Source organism: Zingiber officinale, chromosome 3B, assembly GCF_018446385.1.
Source record: "Zingiber officinale cultivar Zhangliang chromosome 3B, Zo_v1.1, whole genome shotgun sequence".
In the NCBI taxonomy this organism is placed as follows: Eukaryota; Viridiplantae; Streptophyta; class Magnoliopsida; order Zingiberales; family Zingiberaceae; genus Zingiber; species Zingiber officinale.
The window spans coordinates 133682873-133710407 of NC_055991.1; the positions used below are offsets into that span (position 1 = coordinate 133682873).

A 27535-nucleotide genomic window follows, 5' to 3' on the forward strand; every position below is an offset into this window, starting at 1 on the left:
CGGAAGGGCCGTGTGCGAATATGGATATCGGGAGACGTCCATGAGACCATACTGTTACTGTATCAGCCTCTCCATGATGTGACGGCAAGATCGTGCGATCTTGTGTACGGCCTAATCATCAGACATGCTTCTGCTGATATCTTATATCCTAAGCCGAGCGCATAGGCCGCTCGGCACCCTTTATACCCTCGCCCCTATTTGGCCGAATGGACAACCCCCTCGGCCCTTGGCCCCTGCCGAGCGGACTCCCGCTCGGCCCTTCGGTCTTCCTGCCTTGGCGTCGGAAACATGAGCCCATGGATGGGCTTATCTCTAGCTCCGTTCGGACCTACCCATCCGCTCGGCTCGGCCATCCACCGCACAGCCTTTCATCGGTCCTCAGGTTGATCCCCTTCAGGAAGTGGGTTCCCCATTCTTACTGCCGGATCACAGTGGATTTCTGAAATTTCAAGGAGTTCAAATATGCTATTTATTCTTTATTTTTCCTTCTTCAAATATATTAAAATATTATTAAAAAATTAACTAATGTTATTCATATGTTCTCCATGTCGATATAAAAAAGAGAAGAGAGAAATACAGTGGAGAAAAGAAAAATTGTAGAAAAAATCAAATTGTCATAAAGGTAAAATAGGAAATACATTTAAAAAAGTACGTTCTTTGGTAAATATCAAAATAGCGTATATCTTTTAATAAATTTAGATCTCTACATATGCCTTTTGATAAATTATCGTAAGTTGGAAGGAAATGATTAACACGGTACATTTTCAAAATAATGAGCCAATTAATATATGGAAGAAATACAATTATCTCTATTTAGTACTAAACACCCACCAATAAGGAATCACTACCTCGAATTGAAGAAGTGCAAGATGGGCGCTTCAACAGATATTTAGTACTAAAAACGAAACGCTCTTGGCCAACATAAGTTTGGCTCTTAGCCTCTTACAACTTCACTCCGAATGAATGTGAAGTATACTTGTCGGCTCAAAAATAACCATAAGCAATCTGCAAACGCTATGCTCCGTCCATGAGCATCTCAAGGGAGAAAGAATTATTACTCCGCCGCCGTTACTTCAACTTCCAGCGGATCTGGAGAGGTATTCCCGTGCAACGGAAATGCATGTTTCGCGTTGTTTCTTGTATTCATTATAGCGAAGAAAGAAGTAGGAGAGATAATCAAAATCAATCGAGGATACCTGTGCCTGTCACATTGAAATTCTGAAATTAAATTCAAGTCTCCTGCAGAACACAAGTTTTTTTCTCTTGCTTTTATGCATCCTTGAGTTGGTACCTGTACAATAGCCCACAGAGCCCAGTAAATATGGGATGCAAGCCTGAATGTATTTGTTTCAACAAAGAGAGCTTCAAGATCATCGTCAGGCACCTGCAAACATGAGAGTACTAATTGTTATAATGCCGAATAGAAAGCTTTACAATTCAGCTAAGCTGAGCTGCTCAAAGCAAAGATTGAGATACAATTTTGATGAGTCTGGATCCTTTATTATTCATAGTAGCGTTATTCTTCAAATTTTAATGACTCTGAAGACATCCAATGTTTGAAATGACACTAATGAAATGGATTTTTCAGATCAGTTTCTTCACTATTTTCCACAATAAAAGTACACAATGACAAGAGAAGAAATAAATTAATTGAGAAAACATATAATCTGAGTCTTCAAAATCTAATGAGGGAATTTTATAATCTAATAAAACTGACTAACCAGAGCCTGTGAACCTATTTCAGACTTCAGACGCAGATGGCAACCGTCTCAGTAAAGGAAAGCATGCAGAAATACATGATCATGTATGGTGAAATATCGAAACGCTAAAGCTTCTAGTCATGAATAGCATATAGCTTCCAAAATAAATGGAGCACACTCAACACTATTTTTTTCTCGAAGTATATCCACTATGAGAAACAAAGTTAATCATGAATCTTCACCTTTTCAACAAGTATATTGCAGACTCTAGCAAATCCTACCATCAGACTCACATACCTCATGTGGTTTCTGGGGTTCTAAATAATTCCTGAAGAAATGGTACTGTGTCTCCTTTTGTGGGTACCTGTTACAACAGGAAAGAGGTAGCACAAAGTAACATAATACTCTATCAAGATAATTCAAGCAATAATCAGTTGAATACAGAGGAAGGCAACCTACAAGCTGTAATCACAGTCAAAGCCTGCATACTCATTGAAGTGGTTTGCAATATCATAGCCTCTATAACTGTAAGACCCATACTCGAAGTCAATGAAGTAGAGTCTCCCTGTCCGTGTGGGATATTAGACACCATAAATATAAAAATGCATGGAGCTCCCAGACAAGATAAAGGTATAATTCAGAACATCAATGCAGGTGAATGAAAATGAGAAAAGATATACAAGATATTCACCTTCTTTGTCATTTAACATCAGATTCCCAGAAAGCAAATCATTGTGGGCAAAGACAACAGGTGAGTTTAGAAGGGTAGTGAGATCCTGTTAGCATATCTCAAGTAGAAGAAAGCTATTATGAGTTATGTGAGCCACTTTTCACAATAAAAACAGGAATTAAGTACTAGATCTATCACAAACTTCAAAGCTTTAGCATATCTATCACACTTTCACTTCTAACTAATTCATTGCATATTTTCGATTTTATATCGAATCAATCACAGAAAAAAAGTATGAGTAAATATTGTTAGAGTATCATCTTCACATGATATCATATGCCATTGGACTCATCAGATTCTCTAGCGATAGAAATGGCGTACTAAACTGTCAAATTATATCAAATTCTAATTGTTTAATTATTTTATTAAATAATGTTTAAAATTGTTGAATCAATATATGGCATGATGTAATATTCATAAAAAAAAAGTGTCATTCAATATCTCAAGTAGAAATTGTTATAACTTGTTGTGAAATCATGTACATATTCAAAATGAAAGTGAGAGGTAGATTTTTTAAAACCTCAAAATTTGGTGATAAAAAATAAACCCTACAAATAATCAAATTTTCTGAAATAGTACCTTGAGCTTATCAATTTCATCTCGGATTTCTGGGAATGAGATTGATTCATACCTAGCTTGCTTCCCACTGTCTTCAAATTTTAATGCCGCAGCTGCAACAAATGCTCTTTGTCAGGATGGAACGCAAGGAAATACAACATGATTAAAAAAAAAAAAATTTGACACTCAGCTTTGATCAACACAAATAAGTTATAAAAGTGAGATAATAACAGTAACCTTTGTCCAGAAACTTCAACAGATCATTCCATAATTGTGGTTCTGTAGAACCAGGAACTGCCACCATGTGGAACCTGTGGAGTTGTCTAGCTATCTCAGAAGCTATTTCAGGGATGCTCATGTCTGGAAGCAATTAACTTAGTTCAAAAAACAGCATGCTAGAAATCTCAAAAATTAGAACACTTTATATAACAAAAATATGAATGCAGCAATTTACATACAACATCTCACTTTCATCATGATACAACTACAAGGCATGCACTTATGCTAATGTGTACATCAGCAAATCCCTGACACCAAACTACCAAAGTATTGACAGGAAGACTTAAATACATAAGGAACGATCATTTCAGCACTTTGCCCCTCAAAGTATGATTTCTTGGGTTTTAATATTTGACCCCTCAATTTATAAACCATATCACTATAGGGAAAAAGATTAAAAAAAATAAACAATAGGAAGGGGAAATTATGAGGGATGAGACAACTTAGTAAACTACAGATTGCAAAAATGAGACCAAAAAAAAAAATTGGAAGCCAAGACATTAAAACTATAAGGAGAAAATTGAAACTAAATCCAACAAGTATAGTTTGACTTTTCAGAGTAGGTGCAATTACCACTTGGTCTACTGCCTCACAATATAAGGAATGCACAGGAGTTTGTATAATATATAGTGCTGAAACCTTGACTTCAATCTTCGTTGATCCAAAACTAGAGTTCTAATTGCACCTAATATACTTTAATAACTGTAATTTTAAGTATTTATATCAACAGAAAAATATCATAAACATACCCTAGACAAGTATCTACAGTCAAGGTGCACCTGAAATTACAATTACTTTAATTTCAATTGATTGAGATAATTCAAGAGTGTCAAATAATGTTATATATGTAATATTTATGTAATAGTATAAGCAGCCTACCGTCTCTTTAACTCCTGTACGTGTTGGGTACCTGCTTGGTGTCCAACAAGTGTACTTAACCAACATGAAACATTTTATAATTGGAAAGTAAGTAGAGAAATTCTAAAATATGAGCAAAGAAATTGTAATTTGGAAATATTAGTCTGAATAGTTTCTCAAGCAAAATAAGGAACCAATAGTTGAATTAAAATCAAAGGCCTAAATTGTCAGTTATTAGCCTATAACTATATGAGGAATCGAAGTATATACAAACCTGTTGGTGAAAGTGTTCGAGCATCAAGAAATGATTGAACCATGCCATTCCCAAATATTCCTAGCAACTTTGCACCAAATCCTGCTGCTGAGAGATGTGGTAGTGCCTAAAATTGCACTTAGCTGAGGTAAGTAGATGTTTAAAAAAATATTTGCATAACTTGAGATGAGAACATGTTTAACCCATTTTGAATTATCTTAGAAAAGTAACATAAAGAGTTAAAAGGATAGTAACCATGAGAAGGAATTCCTTTTTGTTATATATAGATCTGATTAAGAACTTATGTATCTACTTCTTTAAGTGGTTCTTGGTTTGTAATTATACTAGGGCATTACTTTAAATCCTAACTTTTGAGCCCAACCTGCAATTCTCGTTTCCGATCAATCACTAAATCTGTATTTGGGCCATACAAGCGAACAGTCACATAATCCATGTTCCCGCTATTTTCTCTTATAGAAACCTTCAGCACTGCATGCATTGCAAGATTTAAACAGTTAATGCTTAAATTTGTAAACAGATAAATATAGTAAGGAAGCAAGAATTTTCAGACCAGTGAATCTAATAGGATATGCAAGGGCCTTAAACAAGGTTGCTAAGACCCAGCTAAGCAAAAGAACATAGCAAGAAAAGTATGTAGTTACAGCAACACTTACAAAGATTTGTGATGCCACCAGAAACAGTCTCAACCGTGAAGCAAGACTCATCAAGAGATGACCACTTCAAAAACAAATCCTTGCACAGATTTCTAAAAAGAAAGAAAAAAAAAGTTACTTAATGATTAGAAGAAAACTTGCTCAAAATTTCCACAATCTCATTGAAGATTAAAGGAGTGAAAGATCTATGTTAGAAAATCTTAAGAAAAGTTTCATTGAACTCTCTATTCACACATGGCAAAAAAAAAAAAAAATGAAGCTAAATTGTTAGCCAAAATAACAACTACAAAGAGTAGATAAAAAAACTTATTTTGAACTTTGTGATATTGGGAAAATTCACATAGGTGAATATATTATTTTGTAATATGTGTCATAAGAAAACTGCAAGAATATAGAGAAATAAAAGCAGTAAGAAAAAATAAAAATGGTGACATTAAGTTGAGCCCGAGTATGAAAATTGTTGTATATCATATTAAATGTATAAACAATCGAGCATCACAGGATACAATAACGGTTAAGCATGCAGTTGAAGCCAATGGCAACCATCAACCAATATGAAGAAAATTGGAAATCTTGGCTACATGTGAAAATTTGACAATTTAATTATAAATAAAAAAAAAGATAATACAAGGTCAGAAATAAATTAAAATTAGTAAATAACCATGCTAGAGAAGAAAAGTAGACAAATAAAGCAAATAAGAGATCAAGCCAGTCATGTGGTTTCTCCAACATTGTATCCTGAAACTTAATTATCTTCGGTTTATGTGCTCACAAATATTTCATGAATCAGCTGTAAATCGCACAGTCTGAATCAAATATTGATGCAAATTCAAAATGGTGGTACAAGAATAACGAGGTTCAATTTAGCAAGCTACATGACAAGGGTAGCCTTTGGAGCTAGCGCAGTCAATCATCGCGGCCAGGAGATTATCCGACCAACCCAATTAGACGGTCGGACCATTGGGCCAAGAGGTTATCCGGACTCGTCGGACGTCAAGCCTCTCAATATGGATGAATAGCTCAAGACGAGTCAGCACTCTCCAAGGCCAAGATTTCTCCAAAAATAGCATAACTGCATAGCTCGGTCGAGCAGTCCAGCCGATCGGAACTACAGTCCGATCGAACGGAACGAACGCCTAGTCCGATTGAACTCTTTGGTTAAAACCGATAGGGCAAGTAAAGGACAGATTCCCGACGACATTCTATATGTTTGGTCGGCCAAACGATCGTCGACCGGGTCATGGGAAAGGCTCTATCAGTTTGACGAGTAAGCAGGTTGTGGACCCCACAACCTCATATTTCTTTTTGGCGTTTTATGTCATGAAGGATAGCAAATATTCTATATGCAAGCTGTACATCAGAAGCTTCCTCGCTACCAAACACAGAGATTACGAGTCCATTTTGGGAAAGCTGTTAGAGCATCTTTATGGTCTGTCCTTTTCTAGAAATGCTTTGAGATTCGTGCACAGACAAATAGTAACACTATAAAAAGGGTCTCCATCTACAAGCGCAGGTACGCTCACAATACACTAGATTACGCAATTGCACTATTCATACTATTGCTCATCATCGTCTGTCGATCACTGACTTGAGCGTCAAAGGGCCTACGACGAAGACCCCTTCACTAGTCTGGTCACTAACGCTCCTCTTGATATGTAGGAGTGCTTCGAAGTTATTCTGGGACACCAAGGAGTCTTCATTTCGTCAACATCTGAGTCATGTATCCAGCATTCCATCTCTACCGATTTCAGACAGGATCATATTTAGCGTCATTTGTGAGAACTTCGCCTGCATCTGAAATGTGAGGATGGACGAGACTGGACAACTCACTTGACACTGTCGCAAGGAAGATTTAGAATTGTTGATAGTCGCCCGAGCGGTTAGAATGGTGCAGTAGCGACCAAAGGCCATCTTCCGAACGAGCCCGCTGTGTCTGCGATTGACCATCAAGCTGAGTGAGGTACTCAAGTGGAAGGCCTGACCGGGTTCCAGTCGATCCAGCCTCCCCCAATTGCCTTCCCGCAAGTACATGTACATCCGACCAACCTCCTGGTCGTGCCCCTATCACTGATAGCTTATCACCGAGCGTTGCCCACACGCCCCTTGACAATATGGGTCGAGCAAAGAGGCATCAAGGATCGTCCTATGAAAATGCACTCACTCGGGATGATAGTAAAGGAAAAGGCCCAATGATTAGTACCTCCCCCGAGCGAGCGAGCATGTCGCTCTCCCATGAAATCTTGGAGGATAAACTGTCGGCTCATTTTCGACCTCTCTCGATCAGAGAATACGGAGGGGTGATCGGCCCGGAGGATCACTTACTCAAATTTGAAAACGTGGCTATCCTCTATCAGTACACGGAAGGGGTCAAGTGCCAAGTGTTCCTCATGACTTTGTTTAGCTTGGCGTAGAGGTGGTTCAACCGACTCCCGACCGAGATCATATGTTGTTTTAAAGACTTTCGCAAAGTTTTTCTGCATCACTTTGCCGATCGCCGTCGTTATCATAAGACGACATTAAGTCTTTTTCCTCTCAAGCAAGGGCCCAAGGAGCCATTGAGAGCATACATCAAGAAATTTAACCAAGTGACCATGCACGCCCCCTCAACCACCCAAAGATTTTATTGAGTGTTTTGCTCAATGGCTCACAGATGGCGAGTTCTTCCGATCCCTCGTTAAGAAACCTCTGAGGGATTTCGATCATCTGCTTAGATGAGCCACCAGATACATCAACGTCGAAGAAGCTCAATCCGCTAGAAAGAAAGAGGTGGCTCCTTCTGCTCCCACCACCGTTCCCGAGCACCAACTGTCACCCGCTACTTTGCCACCTAAGGGGCCCCGACCGGGCCATCAGCCACAACACCGTGAGCCAAGACCGCAAGCGGTTCAACAAGTGGAAACCAAACGGACATGCTTCCCCAAGCCCCGACCATAGGCTCCTATGTTTTATACCTACCAACGCTCAGGAACCATAACACAGAAGATCGCTACTATTTTAATCAAGAGCAATGCCGACAGGCTAATCAGGGGTTTCGCCAGCGATCCTTTTCTACTAACCGTCAGCGTCATCGCCAACCGAACGAACCACAGGCTTAGACCTGCGAGGGTCGATTGGAACCAAGGCCTCAACAAAGAAATAACCGAGTGTCATCTTAGGCTGCTGTAAAACAGTTGTGTCAACCCGCCAAGGAGGAAGAAAATCGTAGAAATGACGCTCGCGACAACATTGATATGATAGCGGACGACCTAACCGATGATAACTCCAATCGGGCCAAAAAAAATCACACATATGCCGATTGAAGATCCACGCGATCGGGTGTAGCCAGGAGAAAGCACAAGGACCGAAGATCAATTTTAGTCTCAAAGACTTAGAGGGGGTGGAAATACCCCATGATGATGTATTAATTATTAAAGTTGTGATCGTCAATTACAATATTCATCGTACTTTTGTTGACATAGGCAGCCGGCCAATATCATTTTCAAGAAGGCATTCGAGCAGCTTCATATGGATAAAAGTGAGCTCCAGTCAATGACAACTCCTCTCTATGGGTTCACGAGAAACGAAGTACAGCCAAGCCAATCGAACAAGTTCAGTTGGCTATCTCTCTTGGGGAGGAGCCACTCATGAGGACTTACCGCTCAAACTTTATTGTGGTGGGCTCACCTTCGAATTATAACGTAATATTGGATCGACCAACGCTGAATGAATTTCTAGCAATAGTTTCCACATTCTGCCAGAAGATTAAATCTTCCGGAAGACGACTTGGTCGACGAGGTCAAAGGAGATAAGTTGGTAGCTCGAAAGTGCTATGTAGAAATGGTGAAAACTAAAACGCTTGCCGCTCGGAAAACCCAGCGAGTAGAGGTTAACCCTATTCAAGAAGCTCTCCTGACCCTAGTTTATGAAGAAAAAGAGGAAGTACAAATTCATCCCAACTGACCGGAGGTTGTCACTCAAGTAACAGTCGATCTAAGCCCATAGAACAAAGCAACGTTGGTCGCTTGTTTGGTGCACAACAATGATATCTTCGTTTGGACACCCTAGGAACTCATGGATATCTCACCAACAGTGATGGAGCACGCGCTTCACGTCCGTTCGAACGCTCGGACGCTCGACCGGTTAAGCAAAGGAAAAGAGACTTCAGAGTTGAGCAGAATCAAATTATCCGAGCGAAAGTGGATAAGCTGCTTGAAGCATGGCATATTCGTGAAGTTCAATTCCTGAGCTAGCTAGCAAATATGGTGCTAGTGTCAAAGCTCGTAACAAATGGCGGGTCTGTGTGGACTTCAGAAATTTAAACAAGGCGTGCCCAAAAGACTATTACTCTTTGTCGCGCATCGATCAAGTGGTCGACTCAACAGTTGACTGCGAGATGATATACATGTTGGATGCATATCAAGGCTATTATCAAGTTCCCCTTGGCATAAGAAGATTAAGAAAAGGTTAGCTTTATTACTGCTGAAGGAACATACTGTTATAGCGTCATGCTGTTCGAACTGAAGAATGTGGGAGCAACATAGCAGCTTATAAACAAGGTATTCCAAAAGTAGATCGGCAGAAGCATGGAGGTATATATAGATGATATTAATCAAATCCCTCCGATGTGTTGATTTATGTGCAAATATAAAGGAGATGTGTCAAACCCTGAGAAAGTACGGGGTCAAGCTCAACCCAACAAATGTTTATTTGGGCCAAGAGTGGACGCTTCCTTAGCTACATCGTGACCGAGTGGAAATTGAGGCCAACACGAGCAAGGTGAAGGCCCTCTAAGATATGGCTCCGCCACAGAATCTGAAGGAAGCACAACGCCTGACTGGACGAATGCCATATTTATCCTGATTCATCTCAAGGTCATTCGATCAGAGTCTACCATTCTTCATGATACTTCGTCGAGCTACTAAATTCCAGTGCAACACCAAGTGTGACTAGGCAATGGAGGATCTTAAAAATTATTTATCTTCTTTACCTGCGCTAGCTAAGCCCATCGGGCAAGACACTACAGATATATTTGTCTTCCATTGAGAAGGGTTGTCAAGTCAACATTGGTACGACAGGATACAGTGAGCAGCAACCTATGTATTTTTTAAGTGATTTATTAAAAGACGTTGAATGTCGCTTAACCGCTCTAGAGAAGTTGGTGTACGGGCTGGTCTTAGCCGCTCGAAGGTTACGCCCTTTCTTTCTCATCCCATAATTATTTTAACTAATAGTACACTAGACCGAGTACTCATCAATCTAGAAGCGTCCATAAGATTGTTCAAGTGGACCACGGAACTAAGCATGTACGATATACAATATCAACCTTGATCGACCATCAAAACCCAAGCCGACAGGCAATTTCACCGAATGAAGAAACGGATATACAAAGTCTTAAACGGAAGAAACTTGGAAGATTTATATGGATGGATCGTCCACCCGACAGGGCAATGGAGTTGGGATTCTTATAATATCACCGCGTGAAGACAGAATGCAGCTGTCCATTTGGTTGGAGTATCGGGCCACCAATAATGAAGCGGAATATGAAACACTAATAGCCGGTGGTTGCAAAACATATGGAGCTTCCCGAGTCCTGATTTACTCAGATTCTCAACTAGCAACTATCGGGCTATGTTGCACGGACACTTGCAGTTTTTTTTTTCTCAAGTGTCGGACAAAGACACGGACACGATACGCAAATACGTGTGCCGGATACGGCAAAATCCGTGTCATTGACTTTTTAAAGTTTGACCAGCCGGATATGGTTAGGATACTGGGACACAGATGGGACACGTTTCCGGATATGTTTGGGCTCAAATGTAAAAAAACTAAAAGTTATAAGGCTCAAATTGAAAAATAATAAATTTCTAAGGATTGATTAATAAATAAATTAAAATGAATTTGACATAACAAAACCCTAAATTCCTTTGGTTTTGTATTGCTCCCGATTATTTCCTCCCGACTCTCGCCGCTGCTCGCTGCAAACCTTCGCCCGTTCGCCGCCTTGCTGCAAACCTTCGCCGCCTCACTGCAAAGTGCAAACCTTCGCCGGTGCTCGCTGCAAACCTTCCCCGCTGCTCGTGCAAACCTTCGCCGCTGCTCTGCTCTCGCCGCTTCTCTTCTCGCTTCGCTTGCTCTGCTCTGCTCGCCTCGCCAGAGTCGCCATTATTCTGCCCACCTCGCCACTGTTCTGCTCGCCGTGCTCGCCGTGCTCGCTGCCGCCCTCTATTTTCTGGCAAGTTTCCCTTTCTATTTTTTCTTCTGAAATTACGGTTCTGAAGTTGTTTTTTTGTTTTTCGCTTTTCTTTCATCTGAAAAAAAGGAACTGCCGAACTGCACATCCGTGAGACCTTTCTCATAGCAGTTTTAACACTGCACATTTTAGTTGCACTGCACATTTTGGTTAGGGCTTCCTGTGCAGTGTGCAAATAGTGCAATGGTCCATAGAACAACACTTTTTTAATTTGTTGGAAACTGGAAAGTCTATTGATCAATATGTTTATGTTATTTCTCCAGCCTATTTGCTATGGAAAGTTTTCAAAATGAGAGTGGACAGGAGGATATTGATGATTATTCTCCTCTGTGGAAATTTGTAACCAAGGTGGAAAAGGCAGTTGGAGGAGAAAATGTCACTTGGTCATGCAATATATGTACTAAAGTGTGCAAAGGATCATATTCGAGGGTGAAAGCACATCTGTTAAAACAAAAAAGGGCTGGAATTGCTGGTTGTACAGCTGTTACAATGGATCAAATAAAGCGTATGCAACAACTTGTGGATGATGCAGAATTGAGAAAGAAGAATTCTAAACCGAAAGAAGTTTCGTTGCCTTCGTCATCTGCATCATCAAACATGGCTTCAAAATCATCATTTAGTGGTCCCGGTCCTTTGTAAAATGATGATCCAACTCTAACAAAGAAGAGGAAAGGACAACTTGGCCCTCTTGAAAAAGCTTTTAACTTGAATGCTAGAGATGAGCTCCACTCTGAAATTGCGAGGCTCTTTTACACGGGGATTATCTTTCAATATTGCTAGGAATCCTCATTATGTTCGTGCTTTTAGTTTGGCTACTCAACGAACGATTCCAGGTTATCTTCCACCGGATACAATTTATCGAGAACTTCACTTCTTCAAAAGAAAAAGCTCATATTGAAAAGTTGTTGGAGCCAACAAAAACTGCTTGGAAACAAAAGGGGTTAGTATTGTAGTGATGGGTGGTCTGATATGCAAAGAAGACCGTTAATTAATATCATAGCCGTGTGTGAAAGTGATCCTATGTTTTTGAAGGCTATAAATTGTGAAGGTCAGTACAAGGATAAAATTTTCATCTCTAAGTTGCTCATTAATGCTATAAATGAAGTGGGACATCAGAATGTTGTCCAAGTAGTCACCGATAATGCTCCTGTTTGCAAAGTTGCAGGGTTACTCGTTGAGGCAAAGTATCCACACATATTTTGGACTCCTTGTGTTGTGCACACATTGAATCTTGCTTTGAAGAATATTTGTGCACCAATGACTCTCTACAAAACAAAGAATCCTTTGATGAGTGCAAGTGGATAGCGTATAGCAAATGATGCTTCAATGATCAAGAATTTTATCTTGAATCACAATATGAGATTATCGATGTTCAACGATAACTCAAACTTGAAGATGCTATCACTTGCAGATGCTATCACTTGTAGATACTCGATTTGCTTCCACGATCATTATGCTTAAAAGGTTCAGACAAATCAAGAAATGTCTTGAAAACATGGTGATTAGTGAAAGATGGGATGTGTACAAGGAGGCGGATGTAGTGAAGGCCAGAGTAGTGAAATACAAGATATTGGATGATCAATTTTGGGAAAAGATTGATTATATACTTGCTTTCACAAGTCCGATTTATGAGATGCTAAGGAAAGCGGACACTAATCAACCTTGTCTTCATTTAGTCTATGAGTGGTGGGATGAAATGATAGAGAAAATGAGAGTTGCTATCTCAAAGGGGGCTCATAGTGAAGATTCAAAGTTTATGAGGTTGTTCATAATATTCCGGTGGAGCGATGGAATAAAAGCAATACACCTTTACATTGTTTGGCGCATTCTTTGAATCCAAGGTAAAGCTCTAAAAAATTTTAACTTTCTAAGTTTTAGCAAATTAGAAATATTAGTTTGTGAATGATGTTAAACTATCAATCTTTTTATATAGGTATTATAGCCATGAGTGGCTCCAAGAATCTCCCAATCGTCTTCCTCCTCATAGGGACATCGAAGTTTCAAGGGAAAGGAAAAGTGCATTGAAAGATATTACTCCAATTCATCCGAACGAAGAAGTCTCAATGAGGAGTTTGCCTCTTTTTCAGCTGCCATTGATGATTTTTCCGATAATGATGCAATGCGTGATCAAGGTTCGATGTCTCCAATTAAGTGGTGGGTTATCCATGGTGCTTCTGCACCAACTCTTCAAAGTTTAGCTTTAAAGCTACTTGGACAACCATCTTCTTCTTCTTGTTGTGAGAGAAATTGGAGCACCTACAGTTTCATACACTCATTGAAGAGGAACAAGAAAACACCACAAAGAGCGGAAGATTTGGTGTATGTTCACTATAATCTTTGTCTTTTATCTAGGAGGAGTCCACATTATAGTGAAGGAGAAAGTAAGATGTGGGATGCTAGAGCAGATGGATTTGATTCCATGGACATGGAGGGTGCTTCTATCCTTGAAATTGTCAATTTGTCTCTTGATGAACTGAGTTGGAGTCAGTCTTGTTTACTGACGAAGGTGGCGTTGGTGATGATACGTATATGGATGTTTGATTTTTACTTGTTTAAGATGGATTTGGTGTTTTATATTTTGTTATGTTTACTTTTTGTTTGTAATGGATATTATGATTGATGTAATGTGGTTTTCTATTCTAGGATTTTTAATTTTTTATATTATATATATATAATATTTATATATTTATATATTTATATATTTTAATAATCGTCGTATCCTAGCCGTATCGTGTCTTATATTTTCAAAAAATTTCGTATCACCGTATCCGTGTCGTGTCCGATACGATACCCGAACCCGTATCCATGCTACATAGCTATCGGGCAATTTCAAAATAAATAATGAGTAGTTGAAGTTATATGCGAAAGTATTTGATAAACTAAAAGGGAGATTTCAAGAGGTGGTGCTACAGAAAACTTCCCAGTAGGAAAACCAATATACTGATAAGTTAGTCAAGTTGGCTAGTTCTCTAAGCCCCTGGACGCTGGATAAGTTGGTTGATCAAACTTTATTGATAGCTCACATTGAATGACAAGCTGAAGAAGAAATACAAAGTGATTGGAGGACACCTTCGTTCTTTCAGCATGGAATTTTACCGACCGATCGGGAGAAGGCTCATATGATAAAGAAGTGGGCAACTCGATTTACATTAGTAGGAGATCATTTATATAAGAGAGTCTTTTCTCGTCCATTGCTCAAGTGTGTCGGAACGAATGATATACAGTACCTTCTCCAAGAAGTACATCAGGGATCATATGGAAGTCACCCGGGCGATCGGTCACTCACTCAGAAGATTTTATTAGTTAGGTATTTTTGGACCACTTTGCAAGAGGATTTGGCTCGGCTTCTATCCACTTGTTTATCATGCCAAAAACATCAAAATATTCCACACCAACCCATGAAGACCTCAATTGTTTCATGCTCGTTAGACCAATGGGGAATGGATATAGTGGGGTCCTTTCCGATGGCGTTTGGTCAAAGAAAGTATCTCTTAGTAGCTGTGGTTATTAAGTGGGTGAAAACTGAACCGCTGACCAAGATAACCGAACGAATGATCATCAAATTCTTATAGCAAACATAGTGTGTTGATTCAGCATTCCTTACAAGCTTGTCTCGGATAATGGAAGACAATTAAGGGCGGAAAATCCCAGAATGGTGCTCAAGTTATGACATTCTACAAGCCTTTACTTCAATGGCTTACCCACAAAGCAATGACCAAGCGGAGGTCACTAATAGAGAAATCATTAGAGGACACAAAACTCGGCTCGACCATATTAGACGAAATTGGGTTGATGAATTGCCAAGTGTGTTATAGACATACCGCACAACGCCCTGAGAGGCCACGGGTATAACCCCTTTCGATTTAATGTCAAGCGGAGGTCACTAACGGTGAAATCATTAGAGGACTCGAAATTCGGCTCAACGATATTAGAGGAAGTTGGGTCGATCTTATAAATGAAGGGATAAAGCAGTTGCTCAATTGATGGCGTATCAGTAGCAAATAAAATAGAACTACAATCGAACGACTTTCCCCGACTGAGCCCTGCAATGGCTTTTGCTCATGGTTTAGCTTGACCAATTTATGGCATAGAGTCGGACCCTCCAGCAAGAACTACCAAAGTAAAAAGAAGGTTAGATGAAGTGCACGAGACAAATGAATGTACGAGGGCATAATAAGCTTACCTAGTAGTTGTTGGATCGAAAAGAGATTTAGATATCTCCACAATGGTATGATATTGTCCACTCTGGGCCTAAGCCCTCATGATTTTGCTCTTGAACTCTACCCAAAAGGCCTCATGTCAATGGAGATATCTTTTTCTTATAAACCCATGATCTTTCCCATGTGTTCTCAATGTGGGACTATGTTTGCAACCTTGCAACCCCAACAATCCCCCCCTCAAACAAAGGACCACATGATCCCCTCAAGTATCAGGTCACTCTTGACCTACTCAAGGTCTCCCCTCGAATATCGGGTCACTCTTGACCTGCTCAAGGCCTCCCCTCAAGCATCAGATAGCTGACCTGCTCAGGGCCTCCCTTACTTTGTTCAAGGTCTCACTCACATGGTTCGATCTTGGATCATGACTCTCGCTCGTGCTTCTTCCGGCAGTTAGTCCGGTGAAGAGCGACCTCGCTCTGATATCAATTGTTGGATCAAAAAGGATTTAAATATCTCCACAATGGTATAATATTGTCCACTTTGGGCCTAAGCCCTCTACCCAAAAGGCCTCATGCCAATGGAGATATCTTTTTCTTATAAACTCATAATCTTTCCCGTGTGTTTTCAATATGTGACTATGTTTGCAACCTTGCAACCCCAAGAGTAGCGTCCTGGCAGAAGTGGTCAACTAGCTCCTCGGATGAGCTTGAGGCCGCTCGAGCCTGGGAATCCGCCCAAGTTTGGGCAAAAGGTCCTTGAATCTTTATTAGGTGTCTGGCCCAGGGCCAAGAACTTAGCCAAGTGTGTGGAAAGCAAGTCATGAGTGGGCAATCTAAGGATCGTCTTGATCCATCTCTGCTTACCTGGCTCACTGGGTGCTGCGGAGCTGGATTTTGATTTTCTATTGGATTTGGAAAGGGGAGTAGAGTGTATTGTGGAAAAGGGTAGCACCGGCTTGGTAGGAGGCGGCATCAAAAAGGAGACCGGCTCTGCCGGGATAGCTCCGATTAGCAACTCAGAAAGCGAAGGTGTACGCTCAGATGAAGCTGGAGTAGGCCAACTAGTTGCAGCTTCGTGACCGGCGGAGGTAGAGCTCTCTCCTCGCTTGAAGCGAGGTCGTGCGATCGATGTCGTGGCGGAAGTTTGTGGAGCTAGGGTCACCGACCAAACGAGGGTTGCCGATCGACGCCTTTTTCATTATTGATGATGGATAAGGGGTTCTACAGAAGTGGTGGACTCGGAAGGAATAGCTACCGACAGCAAGAAGGGATGCAAAGGTGGCAACTCCTTAGTGTTGGCGGTCGTGTCGCTGCCGGTGACTCGGCTTGTCTCCTCTTCGCCGGTCGGCTCTTCGGAGGGGCCGATAAGCAATAGTCCACGGCTTGCTAGCTCGACTTCCCCCGAGCATCCATCTCGTCGTCTGCTAACTTTGTAGAGTCACATAGCAACGCCTTCCACGTGATTTTAGCTGCAAAACAGAGAAAAAACCAGTTAGATCCAACATAAATAAGGGGATGAATTTCTCACCAAAGCAATTGGGTATCAAGTTTGGATGAGACTCAATCCGAACATATATAGCACCTCCTCAATCAGCAACTTATGGATGTGGTATTTAAGACCGGCGAGCGGAGGCCTCAAGTTAGATCAGCTCCCATTTATACTTGCTTAACTAGGGAGGGTTGGGCAACTTCATTTGCCACCCAGTCGGGAAAGCCACAAGACGAGCCGATTAGAAATAGAAGAAGTGGGATTTTCAGCCTTTATTAAAGGAAGACATTTTATCAAAAAATACGGCAACTCTCGGGCTTGGAAAATGAAAACGCCTGGCTCAAACTTCTTCGGATAGTAGAAGTAGTGAAAAATTTGAGGATACAGTGGGACTCGGTATAGGTGGAATAACACTATAACTCCGCACAACAACCTAATGGAATTAGGTGCTAATTGTTATAGAAGAATGTGAAAATAAGGGCAGATTTAAGAGAAAAAAAGATGTAAACGAAAGCGGAGTCTAGCCATGAATTGGTCTTTGAAAAAAGTAAGAAAGTCGGACGGAGGAATATGGGGATGGTCATAACCAAAGGAGATAACAATACGGTGGTCATGAGGAATGTGACGATCGAAGGGGAGGTGTACCAAAGCCCGTGAACGATGACGGGAGGACCGAAAGCCATGAAGAGAAGACTAAAATGGGGAGAGAAATGGAACTTACTAAAAACTAGAGGAACAAAAGGTCCAAACAATCGTTGGCGGCAATGAACAGGAGGCAAGGAAGAAGAAGATGAAGAAAAAAACGTGAAAACAATATAGTGGCATTGACACATGAAACTTAAAAACCCTAGGGATGGTGGCCCGCAACTGTTCGATCAAAAGGGTGAAGGAGAGAAGTTTAATCCAGACCGTTGAATTTAAACTGCTAGCGATCCCATCAAATCTCAATTGCATATCACATCGGATATTCTTTGGCAGTAGGCATGCGACACATGTTAAATAGGCACAGCGACATTTATGAGAGATGGGAAGCGATAAGCATGCTTATGGCAAAAAGGTGTGCGCATCATGGCTAACATTAATGATAAGCGATGTGCCCTCTTTCCAAGGTGCCAGAATGTCAATTCAAGGTGATCGGCGTCTGGTCGGGAAACAGAGGATGCTAGAAGCATCAACAGTTAAATGTACCATCACAACAGTGTGAGGAATGAACGTCCGACCGAAAGATAGGGAGCACAAACAACACAATTGTCCAGTCAATCGGACTTGCAGTCTCCTTCAACTAGATTTGAGGGGGAGGCTTGTGATACAACAATTGAGATGGGGCCCCTTGAGTTGGGTTAAAGTTCGAGGGGTCGGGCCAAAGTCAAGTAAGGGGCATCCTTTGAAGCCAGCGCAACGCAGTCAATCATCGCGGCCAGGAGATTATCCAACCGACCCAATTAGCCGATCAGACCATTGGACCAAGAGATTATTCGACCAGACTATCGGACTGGTCGAACGCCAAGCCTCTCAATATGAATGAATAGCTCAAGATGAGTCAGTACTCTCCAGGGCCAAAATTTCTCTAAAAATGGCATAACTGCATAGCTCAGTCGAGCAGTCCAGCCGATCGGAACTACGGTCCGATCGGACAGAACGGACGCCTGATCCGATTGAACTTTTTTGTTAAAACCGATAGGCCAAGTAAGGGGCAGGTCCCCGACGACATTCTATATATCCGATCGGCCAAGTGATCGTCGACTGGGTCATAGGAAAGGCTCATTGATAGGTTAGCGGTTGTGGGGCTCGGCCCAATGACCTCATATTTCTTTTTGGCATTTTATGCCACAAAGGATAGCGAATATTCTATATGACATCAAAAGCTTCCTCTCCGTCAAACGCAGAGATTGAGGATCCATTTTGGGAAAGGTGTCGGAGCATCTTTATGGTCTGTCCTTTTCTAGAAACTCTTTAAGATTCGTGCATAAACAAACAATAAAACTATAAAAATTAGTCTCCATCTACAGACGCATATACGCTCATATTATGCAAGATTACACAATTTCCATTGTTCATACTACTGTTCATCACCTTCTGTCGATCACTAATTTGAAAGTCGAAGGGCCTAGACCAGGGACCCTTTCCTAGTCCAGTCACTAACGCTTCTCTTGATATGCGATACACAGGAGTGCTTCGAAGTTATTCTGGGGGCGGCAAGGAGTCTTCATTTCGTCAACATCTGAGCCACGTATCCAGCATTCCATCTCCACCCATTTCAAACAGGATCAACAAAAATAGCTTGGGAAGCATCGATTAATGACCTCCACAAGATTCGCACTTAGAATATACTAGGAGAAACCTATTCATTTCAATGCGAGGGGTTCTGGTTGCCCACTTCAACCTCCGCAAGAGGCTTATCCAACAACCCACAAATCCTCCGACGAGAAATAGCATGCCGCAAAATAAAGGGAAAAGACGAGGAATTAAGTGAGTAAACCATATAAAAAAAAAAGTTGCAGTGCTCACACGATGTGAGCCTTCATACGGTCGAGCGGGAGTGAGATGTCGATCTCAATGGGGGAGGAAGGGATCGTCTCGGCAGCTCGATCTACGAGGTCTTCGCCTCCTCGTTCCATGCTAGCGACAGCGTCGGAGACCTTGACGTATCCCATCTTCTCTTCTCCGCCTCTGGCGCGCACAACTCGTATCTCGATCTGTGGATCGGCCCTTCGGAGCGAGGCGGCAACCACATTACGAGGTCCAAGTACACATTAACGAACCGGGCCGACCCGTTTGGGTTGACGTGGAAGTAAGGACAACGCAATTTGAATATTAAATAATTTTGGATTGTTTTCGATGGATTAAATAGAATTTCAATATTAATTGGGTAAAGTAAATATGTCGTCAATTTATTTAGATTAATTTCTAAATCCCTTCCGTGTTTTTTTTTGAATTTTAATAAATAAATCTACATCGTTAACGATGTGCAAAAGAAAATGGAAATTGCATTTCGGATTCGATTTTTTCTTGATAACCCGAATCCAACCCGCCGCTACTTACCCTACATTCCAGTCACCCCTCACCCTGCTGCTGCACCGTTGCGGCGTTGAAGTCGAGGGTCGGTGCTTATCCGGCGGCGCTGGATCGCAGAGCCGCCACCGCCACATCGCAGCGCGAAAATCATGTCCGTAGTCTACGGCCGCTTCGCTTTCCGCGTCCTTTCTTCCTTCCCCTTCCGCAACTCGTTCCTCCGCCGCCGCGGCCTCACCCACCTCCTCTACTTCACCAGCGGGGCTGCTCCAGCCGACTCCGCCAAGCCGACCGCAAGAGCCGCAACACTCTCGCCTGGAAATAACTCCCTTTCCCCAACTCCGTTCTCCCCCAACCTCTCCGTCTCCTCTGTCGAATCCCTCACTGCCCACCAGAAGGACCAGATCTCTCTATACGTCCGCACCCTGCTCCAATGGAATGAGGTATTGCAAGAATCTTATTAAGAGAGAATATTTAGAAGTGCTCCCTCGAGTGAAATTTTTTGAGGGATTTTATTCCGCAGAAAATGAACCTGACGGCGGTGACCGAGGAGAGCGAAGTGATGACAAGGCACGTTGAGGACTCGCTAGCTATCCTGCCGCCTCTGCAGCGATCTTACCTATCTCATTGTGCAAAATCAACTTCTTTGGAGGGGCTCAATGTTGTCGATGTCGGTTCTGGTGCAGGCTTACCTGGAATGATACTTGCCATTGCCTGTCCTAGTAATCCCTTTTTTCCCCGTTCCTCGTGATTGCCTGGTTCTTTTTATTGATCACGAGCATCCTGCCATCCGATTCATGAAGATTTGGCAGTGTTTTGTGTTTGATTGTTAATGAAGCCCTGATGAGCTTCCGATTAACTTCTCTTGTGCGTTAGAAATTGTTAGCGGATAACATATTGGGAAGAACTTTGCTGCATTGTTACAGGAAACCTTATGAAAGCTTGTTAACTCCAATGCAAATTAACAACAAGATACTTGGTAAACCTCTGTAGAAAAGAGGTAAATAATAAGAGAAAATCTGTATTCTAAGGCTGTTAAAAAGTTTCTCTCGGTGACTACATTGACCTTCAACGTTTCTTAGATATATTTTAGGCTATAAACTTCTTTTCAATTGCAATATTGTTATATCCTTATATGGTTATTAACTTTGGTTCTAACCTCTATGTATCTTAGTTCAAACAAGAGTTATGTTAACTGAGCATTAGATATTTGATTCACTGGAAATATTTTTTAGATGTTAGTATCAAAAGCTATAAATTTTTATAGAGCCTTTGGAAGTATCCGTAGTTCAGGTATACTTCCTACAGGGTTACCCGCTATGAAAGTTCTACATCTATCCCTAGGTTGAATTGTCAATATAAGAATATGCCTAAGTATGCCAACTTAGTTAAATGCAGTCAAATTCAATTTTTTTTTTTCAGTTTAGCTGAAACTTAGCTAAATTTATCCACTAACTCTGATATTGGCTTCCTACTGTAAGGAGCTTGTAGTTTTACCTTGCTGAGTTCTTGATGTAGTTAGAGCTAAAATAATAACAGTGAAAGATTTTTCTAGTAAAAAAAATGCTATTGTAAAAGTTCCGTATTTTGAATCATATTGTATCAAAGAAAATCCATTCAAGCCAGGATTGTATGTGCAAACTACTTCTGTGTTCAATATAATGAAGTTGCTGCTCTTGGACGTTTTTGTATTCAGCTACCTGAAACTTTGCTCTGACTCTCTTTGAGTTCATATAGGTTGGAAATTCACTCTTTTAGAGTCAATGAAGAAAAGATGTTATTTTTTGGAGCACATCGTGACTCTTATAGGCCTGTCAAATGTGCAGATCTTATGTGAAAGAGCAGAGGTAAGCACATTTCCAATTAGCATGATGCATAATTTATAGGAGGATATTCTGCATCAGTTTGAATTCATATGGAGGTCAGCAGGCAAACTATATAACATGCAAAGCAGATTGGTAGCATGAACTAAATTCACAGTGCTAAACTAATTGGTATATAATTTTTTCATATTCCATTAAACTGATAGCTAGGTTTAAAAGATGCTTTTAGTCTTAAGTGATTTGAGATCCAATATGATTCAAGGAATTAAGTTGCTTTTGCTTGATCCCTGAAATATCATGTATCATGACCATTATAACTTGCAAATTGTCAACCAATACTAGAAACTATTATGGGGAAATTTGCAAAGCTGTTCATGTTGCAAATATCCTTTTTCTTCTGAATTCTTGTCAAGAAAAATAAGGAGCGCAATGCAATAGCTTGTATGCCCTTTTGGAGGACTATGCAACTAAAAACATATAGTAGGTGGCTATAATGACTTATTGCTCTCATTGATAGGGATTTTACTCAACCAATTTGCTTCAGCCATTGATACATTGGACCAACATAGGCTAAAATTCCATCATATTTTCACGTTTACACATCTATAAGACTTTTAATTTATAACAAATACACAAAATGTTTGCCTGAGAGAATCCACTTGGTGTAAGTACCCCGGGTTGTTGCTATTAAACCCCTCCCCCCTCGGCCTACCTGGACCTACACTTGGCATCCATTCTATATGGATCTCATCTGTATTTAAATCTTATTGAGGAAGAGTTATTGAGATGAGTGGCTTGTAACATTCTCACTGACATCTAATTTCCATCTATCTTCAAACTCAAATATTATAATTCTAAACATGGTTTGATCAACATGTTGATAGGGCAGAGCGTTGGGCAGTGTGCTGATTTCAGGGAGTTATTTGATGTAGCAGTGGCAAGAGCTGTTGCAGAAATGAGAATTTTGGGTAGGAGTTTGATCAGATTGTATCACCTGTTTGTATTATATGTGGTTCATTGTGTAACATATCTTTGCTAAGTGGTTTTCCTTGGTACAGCTGAGTACTGTCTTCCATTGGTTCGTGTTGGTGGCTTGTTTGTTGCTGCAAAAGGTGCAGATCCTCAGGTTGATTTTATATTCCTCGTCAAATTCATTTCACTTTTATTGATTTGAATGTTACTAGTGATAGAAGGATTTCTACAGGACTATATGAAGAATTCACATATGTGGATTATGGATTCTTCAAATACAACGAAAGATGTTTTTTTTTTTCCTTGAGGGCGCTATATTCTTCTACTCTATGACAAAATTAAATTTTCATCTTTTGAAATTAAATCTTCCATCTTTACAATTCAAGTCATTATCCTAGAGACACCCTATGGTTATTAACTCAACTGAGCAATCACTAGTTCACTAGACCTACAGGAATGAACATTTAATGTCAATGAGCTTTAGTCTTGGTTCTTGTATCAGTGATCTCTTTCCTGCTATTGTAGGAAGAAGTGAAAAGAGCTGAGAATTCAATTCAGTTGTTGGGTGCTTCGATCCTAGAGTTGTGCACAGGTTTGTGCTTTTGCTGCTTTCTCTTTGTTGACAGTAAGTTGGGTTTTTTTTTTTTTATTTTATAAAGAAAATGGAATCGTTTAGAAATTAAGAATACTTGAGTTTGCTGTTGAAACCCAAATTTCTGTAGATAAGATATGTGACAGAAAACTGATAGAATAAGCATGGCGTAGACTCAGAATATTGCTTGGCAACAGTAGTCTAAATTTAGCCTAGGGTGGTGCTCTAAATTCACAGGTTCGAACTTAGAAAACAATACATACTCAAGGGCACAAGGTGCTTGCACTTCATCTTTTAATGCACACGCTTGTCTCTTTTTTAATCTTCCTCCTGCTCTTGCGAGTTGGTTTTCTCGGTGTGGGAGTGCTTTGTAATTTTGGTGTGGCAAATCCTTTTTGTTTCTAGTTTTAGAAAGATAACAAGATCTAGCACTAAGTGGCACCATGATCCCTGGGCCATTGTTATAAAATAAGCAGAAACCTCATCATGATAAACATGATACAGAATGTTTCAGTTCAAGAAACAATCTACTCGCGAATTATATCTCCATGTCATCTAATTTATTTGCTTATTATAATCTCCTTAATGTTATTGAAAATGCAACTGCATCTTCTGGTTATTCAAGTTGGCTACTTGCTTATTAGCTCACCAACATTCTTTAATGTTCTGATGCCTGTTAAAACATTGAGTCCTCCAGATCATATCAACTTCACAAATCGTTACTTGTTTCTCTCATTTTCAGTGGAGTCACATAGCCCAAAAGGACAACGAACTAGCGTGATCTGTGTGAAAGACCGTGCAACTCCGAGAAAGTATCCTCGTCAAGCTGGTACTCCAGCAAAATTGCCGTTATGACTTTATGAGCAGTTGGATCTCTTAACATTTATGTACGTTTGTTCATTAACCTTATACTTCGCATATAACTTGTTCAAGTATTACTATCCTGAAATTAAAATCTTCATCGTCTTCTCTCTGTGATTTGTTTATTACCTTCACCAGAAAATTATTTGAAATTTGTACTGCTGTATCACCAAAAATATATAGTGAAGTCCAATCTCAAGAATCACAATTGCAGATCAAAGTCACATGAAGCAAATCATAGAGCGAATGACGAGACTGTTAAAATTTCTTGCAAGATATTGCCAAGTAACTCTGCCTTGGATGACACCAAAAGAACGACTTCTGCCCGCTTTGATTGATCAACTACCTGCAGTCATTTGCACAATTTGGCTTCTTTTTGGTTGACTGTGAAACAGGCCACTGGGTGGCTTATCGAATATTCTAATTCAATTATATCTTTATTAGCCAGCAATTGACTTTGGCATGGCATTTGTAGTTCAAATGTGTGTTTAAAAATACAACTGTGATGAAAAATTATAATCGTTACAGTGATTGAGTTTTTCTAAAACGAATATGTGTTATAGTATCAAAAAATTGTGGGAATATTTTTTTTTAAATACAACTTCTGAATTACTTTATTTAAGGGGATCCTATCTGAATCGCTGAATCAATGTACACTGGGTACGTGGTGCTTTCCTAGTTGATGACGCGGCTCCCCCGTTGACCGTGTGGAGCTCCGACGGACCTGCAAAGAAGTCGGGCCGGGAAGGGGTTCCCGGCGACGACCCTCCGACGCTCAAGTCAGGCAAGCAAGCAGCAAAAAAGTGGTTTCGAATATGAGAGTCACTCTACCTCCGGCGAAGTCTGTGAGCTCTTATATAGAGCTGGAGGAAGCTCATGCACACCAATCGAGGTGTACACGTGTACTGTGGCCATACCCGGGTATGGCTTGTCAGATGACCTTGCTTGACGCCATACTGCTACAGTTCGACCACCTTTCTGATGGGACATGAGGACATTCTGTCCTAGGCCTTCGTACATAACATGTCCTTCGACCATACTTCCTGTCAGAGGATGTTCCCTTGCTTCACGTTTATGGTGAACGTCCTGCCGATCGGCAATCCCATTCTGCCCAGCCAGACTTAAATGCTAGTCTGCTCGGGAGAATCTTGGTCGTGCGCTCGGCTACGCCCATTCAGTCGGCTCGGCGTCCTTGTTTATCATGAGCGTCGGAACCCGACCCCTCGTCGGGTCTATGCTTCTGCTTATGCCCAGGGGTCGTTCCGCCCCTACTACCCGGTCGGTCGCCCTTCCCCAATCGGCCTATGGCCTTGGTTTTCACATGGTGTTGACTTCTCTACGAAAAAAAGGGGGGGGCCACCTTATCACCGGATCACTTGCCTCCCCGTCAAGTCTAGTCGAAGGAGGCGCCTAAGTCCGACTGACTGGACTGCCGGTCTAACCGAATAATGATCGTTGAGCCGGCCCGTAGAATGCTCTTCTGCTCGGCCATTCCTTTTTGCGCCGCCCGTTCGGCAATACCCTATGGGCAGGCAGTTAATGCTGCCTCTTTCGATATCCTGTAATTTTTTTTTTTTAAGCTGAGCACGCTTTCCTTAAATGCGCCCTGTGTCCGCCTGACACGTGGCAGATTAGCAGTCGTCAGCGTACGGCGGTGGTGTTACTTGAAGACTAAAGGTCATCTTCCCGCCGAGCTGACCATCCCCCCGGAGGATCTGGCTACTGTGATGGGCACCATTCCTGATGCTCTTTTTGATTTTGACGCGTGAGGAGTGTTTTTTATCAACTTTTTCGTATCCTCGCCGTTCGGCAAAAATATTTTTTGTCATCAACTTTTGTCTGTTCGTCGCTGGGTATAAATGAAATTTGTTTTTGCCAAGTATTCCCTGCGAGTTATCCGTTCGGTTCGATATGCTAACTCGGATTAGAGCCGATTATTTGCAAGTATTTTTCGCCAAGAGCCTGTGCAATTACCGTTCGGCGTGTGAACCTCGTTCATTCCCTCGCTCTCTATTCATTAATCATATTTTACTTTACCTCCTTACTTGGAAGGCCTTGCTGACGAGCGTGGCGCTCAGCCGTATATTGACCTCACAAAGCAAGCTGTTGTCGATCTGCTCTTACCATTGGCCAGTGCCACGCTGCATACTATTCGACCGGGGGGTTTATAGACGTCGGCTCGTCTCTCGATATTTAACGTCGGAGCTCGACGGTCTTCCTCTCGGAGGGTTTATAGACGCCGGCTCGTCTCTCGATATTTAACGTCGGAGCTTGACGGTCTTCCGCTCGGAGGGTTTATAGACGCCGGCTCGTCTCTCGACGAACTCGACGGTCTTCCGCCGGAGGGTTTATAAACGGCTCGTCTCTCGATTTTTAATGTCTGAGCTCGACGGTCTTCCGCTCAGACGTTTATAGACGCTGGCTCGTCTCTCGATGTTTAACGTCAGAGCTCGACGGTCTTCCGCTCGGAGGGTTTATAGACGCCGGCTCGTCTCTCGATATTTAACGTCGGAGCTCGACGGTCTTCCGCTCGGAGGGTTTATAGACGCCGGCTCGTCTCTCGATATTTAACGTCGGAGCTCAACGGTTTTCCGCTCGGCGGGTTTATAGACGCCGGCTCGTCTCTCAATATTTAACGTCGGAGCTCGACGGTCTTCCGCTCAGAGGGTTTATAGACGCCGGCTCGTCTCTCGATATTTAACGTCGGAGCTCGACGGTCTTCCGCTCGGCGGGTTTATAGACGCCGGCTCGTCTCTCGATATTTAACGTCGGAGCTCGACGGTCTTCCGCTCGGAGGGTTTATAGACGTCGGCTCGTCTCTCGATATTTAACGTCGGAGCTCGACGGTCTTCCGCTCGGAGGGTTTATAGACGCCGGCTCGTCTCTCGATATTTAACGTCGGAGCTCGACGGTCTTCCGCTCGGAGGGTTTATAGACGCCGGCTCGTCTCTCGATATTTAACATCGGAGCTCAACGGTCTTCCGCTCGGCGGGTTTATAGACGCCGGCTCGTCTCTCGATATTTAACGTCGGAGCTCGACGGTCTTCCGCTCGGCGGGTTTATAGACGCCGGCTCGTCTCTCGATTTTTAACGTCGGAGCTCGACGGTCTTCCGCTTGGAGGGTTTATAGACGCCGGCTCGTCTCTCGATTTTTAACGTCGGAGCTCGACGGTCTTCCGCTCGGAGGGTTTATAGACGCCGGCTCGTCTCTCGATATTTAACGTCGGAGCTCGACGGTCTTCCGCTCGGAGGGTTTATAGACGCCGGCTTGTCTCTCGATATTTAACGTCGGAGCTCGACGGTCTTCCGCTCGGCGGGTTTATAGACGCCGGCTCGTCTCTCGATA

At 41.7% G+C, this 27535-nt stretch overlaps 2 protein-coding genes across 3 annotated transcripts; one reads left to right on the forward strand and one right to left on the reverse strand.

The window, feature by feature from the left end:
• Positions 1 to 767: 767 nt before the first annotated feature.
• LOC121967898 (probable ethanolamine kinase) lies at positions 768 to 19695 on the reverse strand. Its single transcript, XM_042518412.1, has 11 exons — positions 19438 to 19695; positions 5053 to 5144; positions 4761 to 4867; positions 4400 to 4505; positions 3226 to 3348; positions 3010 to 3101; positions 2392 to 2476; positions 2160 to 2265; positions 1998 to 2064; positions 1292 to 1384; positions 768 to 1202 (listed from the first exon to the last, which is right to left on the reverse strand). The coding sequence occupies exons 1-11, from the start codon at positions 19581 to 19583 to the stop codon at positions 1074 to 1076; spliced, it is 1146 nt and encodes a 381-aa protein (XP_042374346.1). The 5' UTR covers positions 19584 to 19695; the 3' UTR covers positions 768 to 1073.
• A 281-nt stretch (positions 19696 to 19976) lies between these two features.
• Positions 19977 to 24736, forward strand: LOC121967899 (ribosomal RNA small subunit methyltransferase G-like). Of its 2 annotated transcripts, none has more exons than XM_042518416.1 (8): positions 19977 to 20384; positions 20465 to 20663; positions 21679 to 21788; positions 22654 to 22732; positions 22823 to 22890; positions 23262 to 23328; positions 24071 to 24215; positions 24328 to 24736. In XM_042518416.1, the coding sequence occupies exons 1-7, from the start codon at positions 20094 to 20096 to the stop codon at positions 24181 to 24183; spliced, it is 927 nt and encodes a 308-aa protein (XP_042374350.1). In that variant the 5' UTR covers positions 19977 to 20093; the 3' UTR covers positions 24184 to 24215; positions 24328 to 24736. The 2 variants fall into 2 exon arrangements, with proteins under 2 accessions (XP_042374350.1, XP_042374349.1); XM_042518415.1 differs by having other exon boundaries at positions 24404 to 24736.
• Positions 24737 to 27535: the final 2799 nt, after the last annotated feature.

Coding starts and splice junctions, on each gene's coding strand:
- LOC121967898 (XM_042518412.1), bottom strand. CDS start 19,583: ATGGGATACGTCAAGGTCTCCGACGCTGTCGCTAGCATGGAACGAGGA. Junction 2,065..2,159: donor TTTGACTGTGATTACAGCTT/GTAGGTTGCCTT, acceptor CTGTTGTAACAG/GTACCCACAAAAGGAGACAC. Junction 1,385..1,997: donor AACCCCAGAAACCACATGAG/GTATGTGAGTCT, acceptor TCATGTTTGCAG/GTGCCTGACGATGATCTTGA.
- LOC121967899 (XM_042518416.1), top strand. CDS start 20,094: ATGTCCGTAGTCTACGGCCGCTTCGCTTTCCGCGTCCTTTCTTCCTTC. Junction 20,664..21,678: donor ACTTGCCATTGCCTGTCCTA/GTAATCCCTTTT, acceptor GAGTTCATATAG/GTTGGAAATTCACTCTTTTA. Junction 23,329..24,070: donor GATCCTAGAGTTGTGCACAG/GTTTGTGCTTTT, acceptor TCTCATTTTCAG/TGGAGTCACATAGCCCAAAA.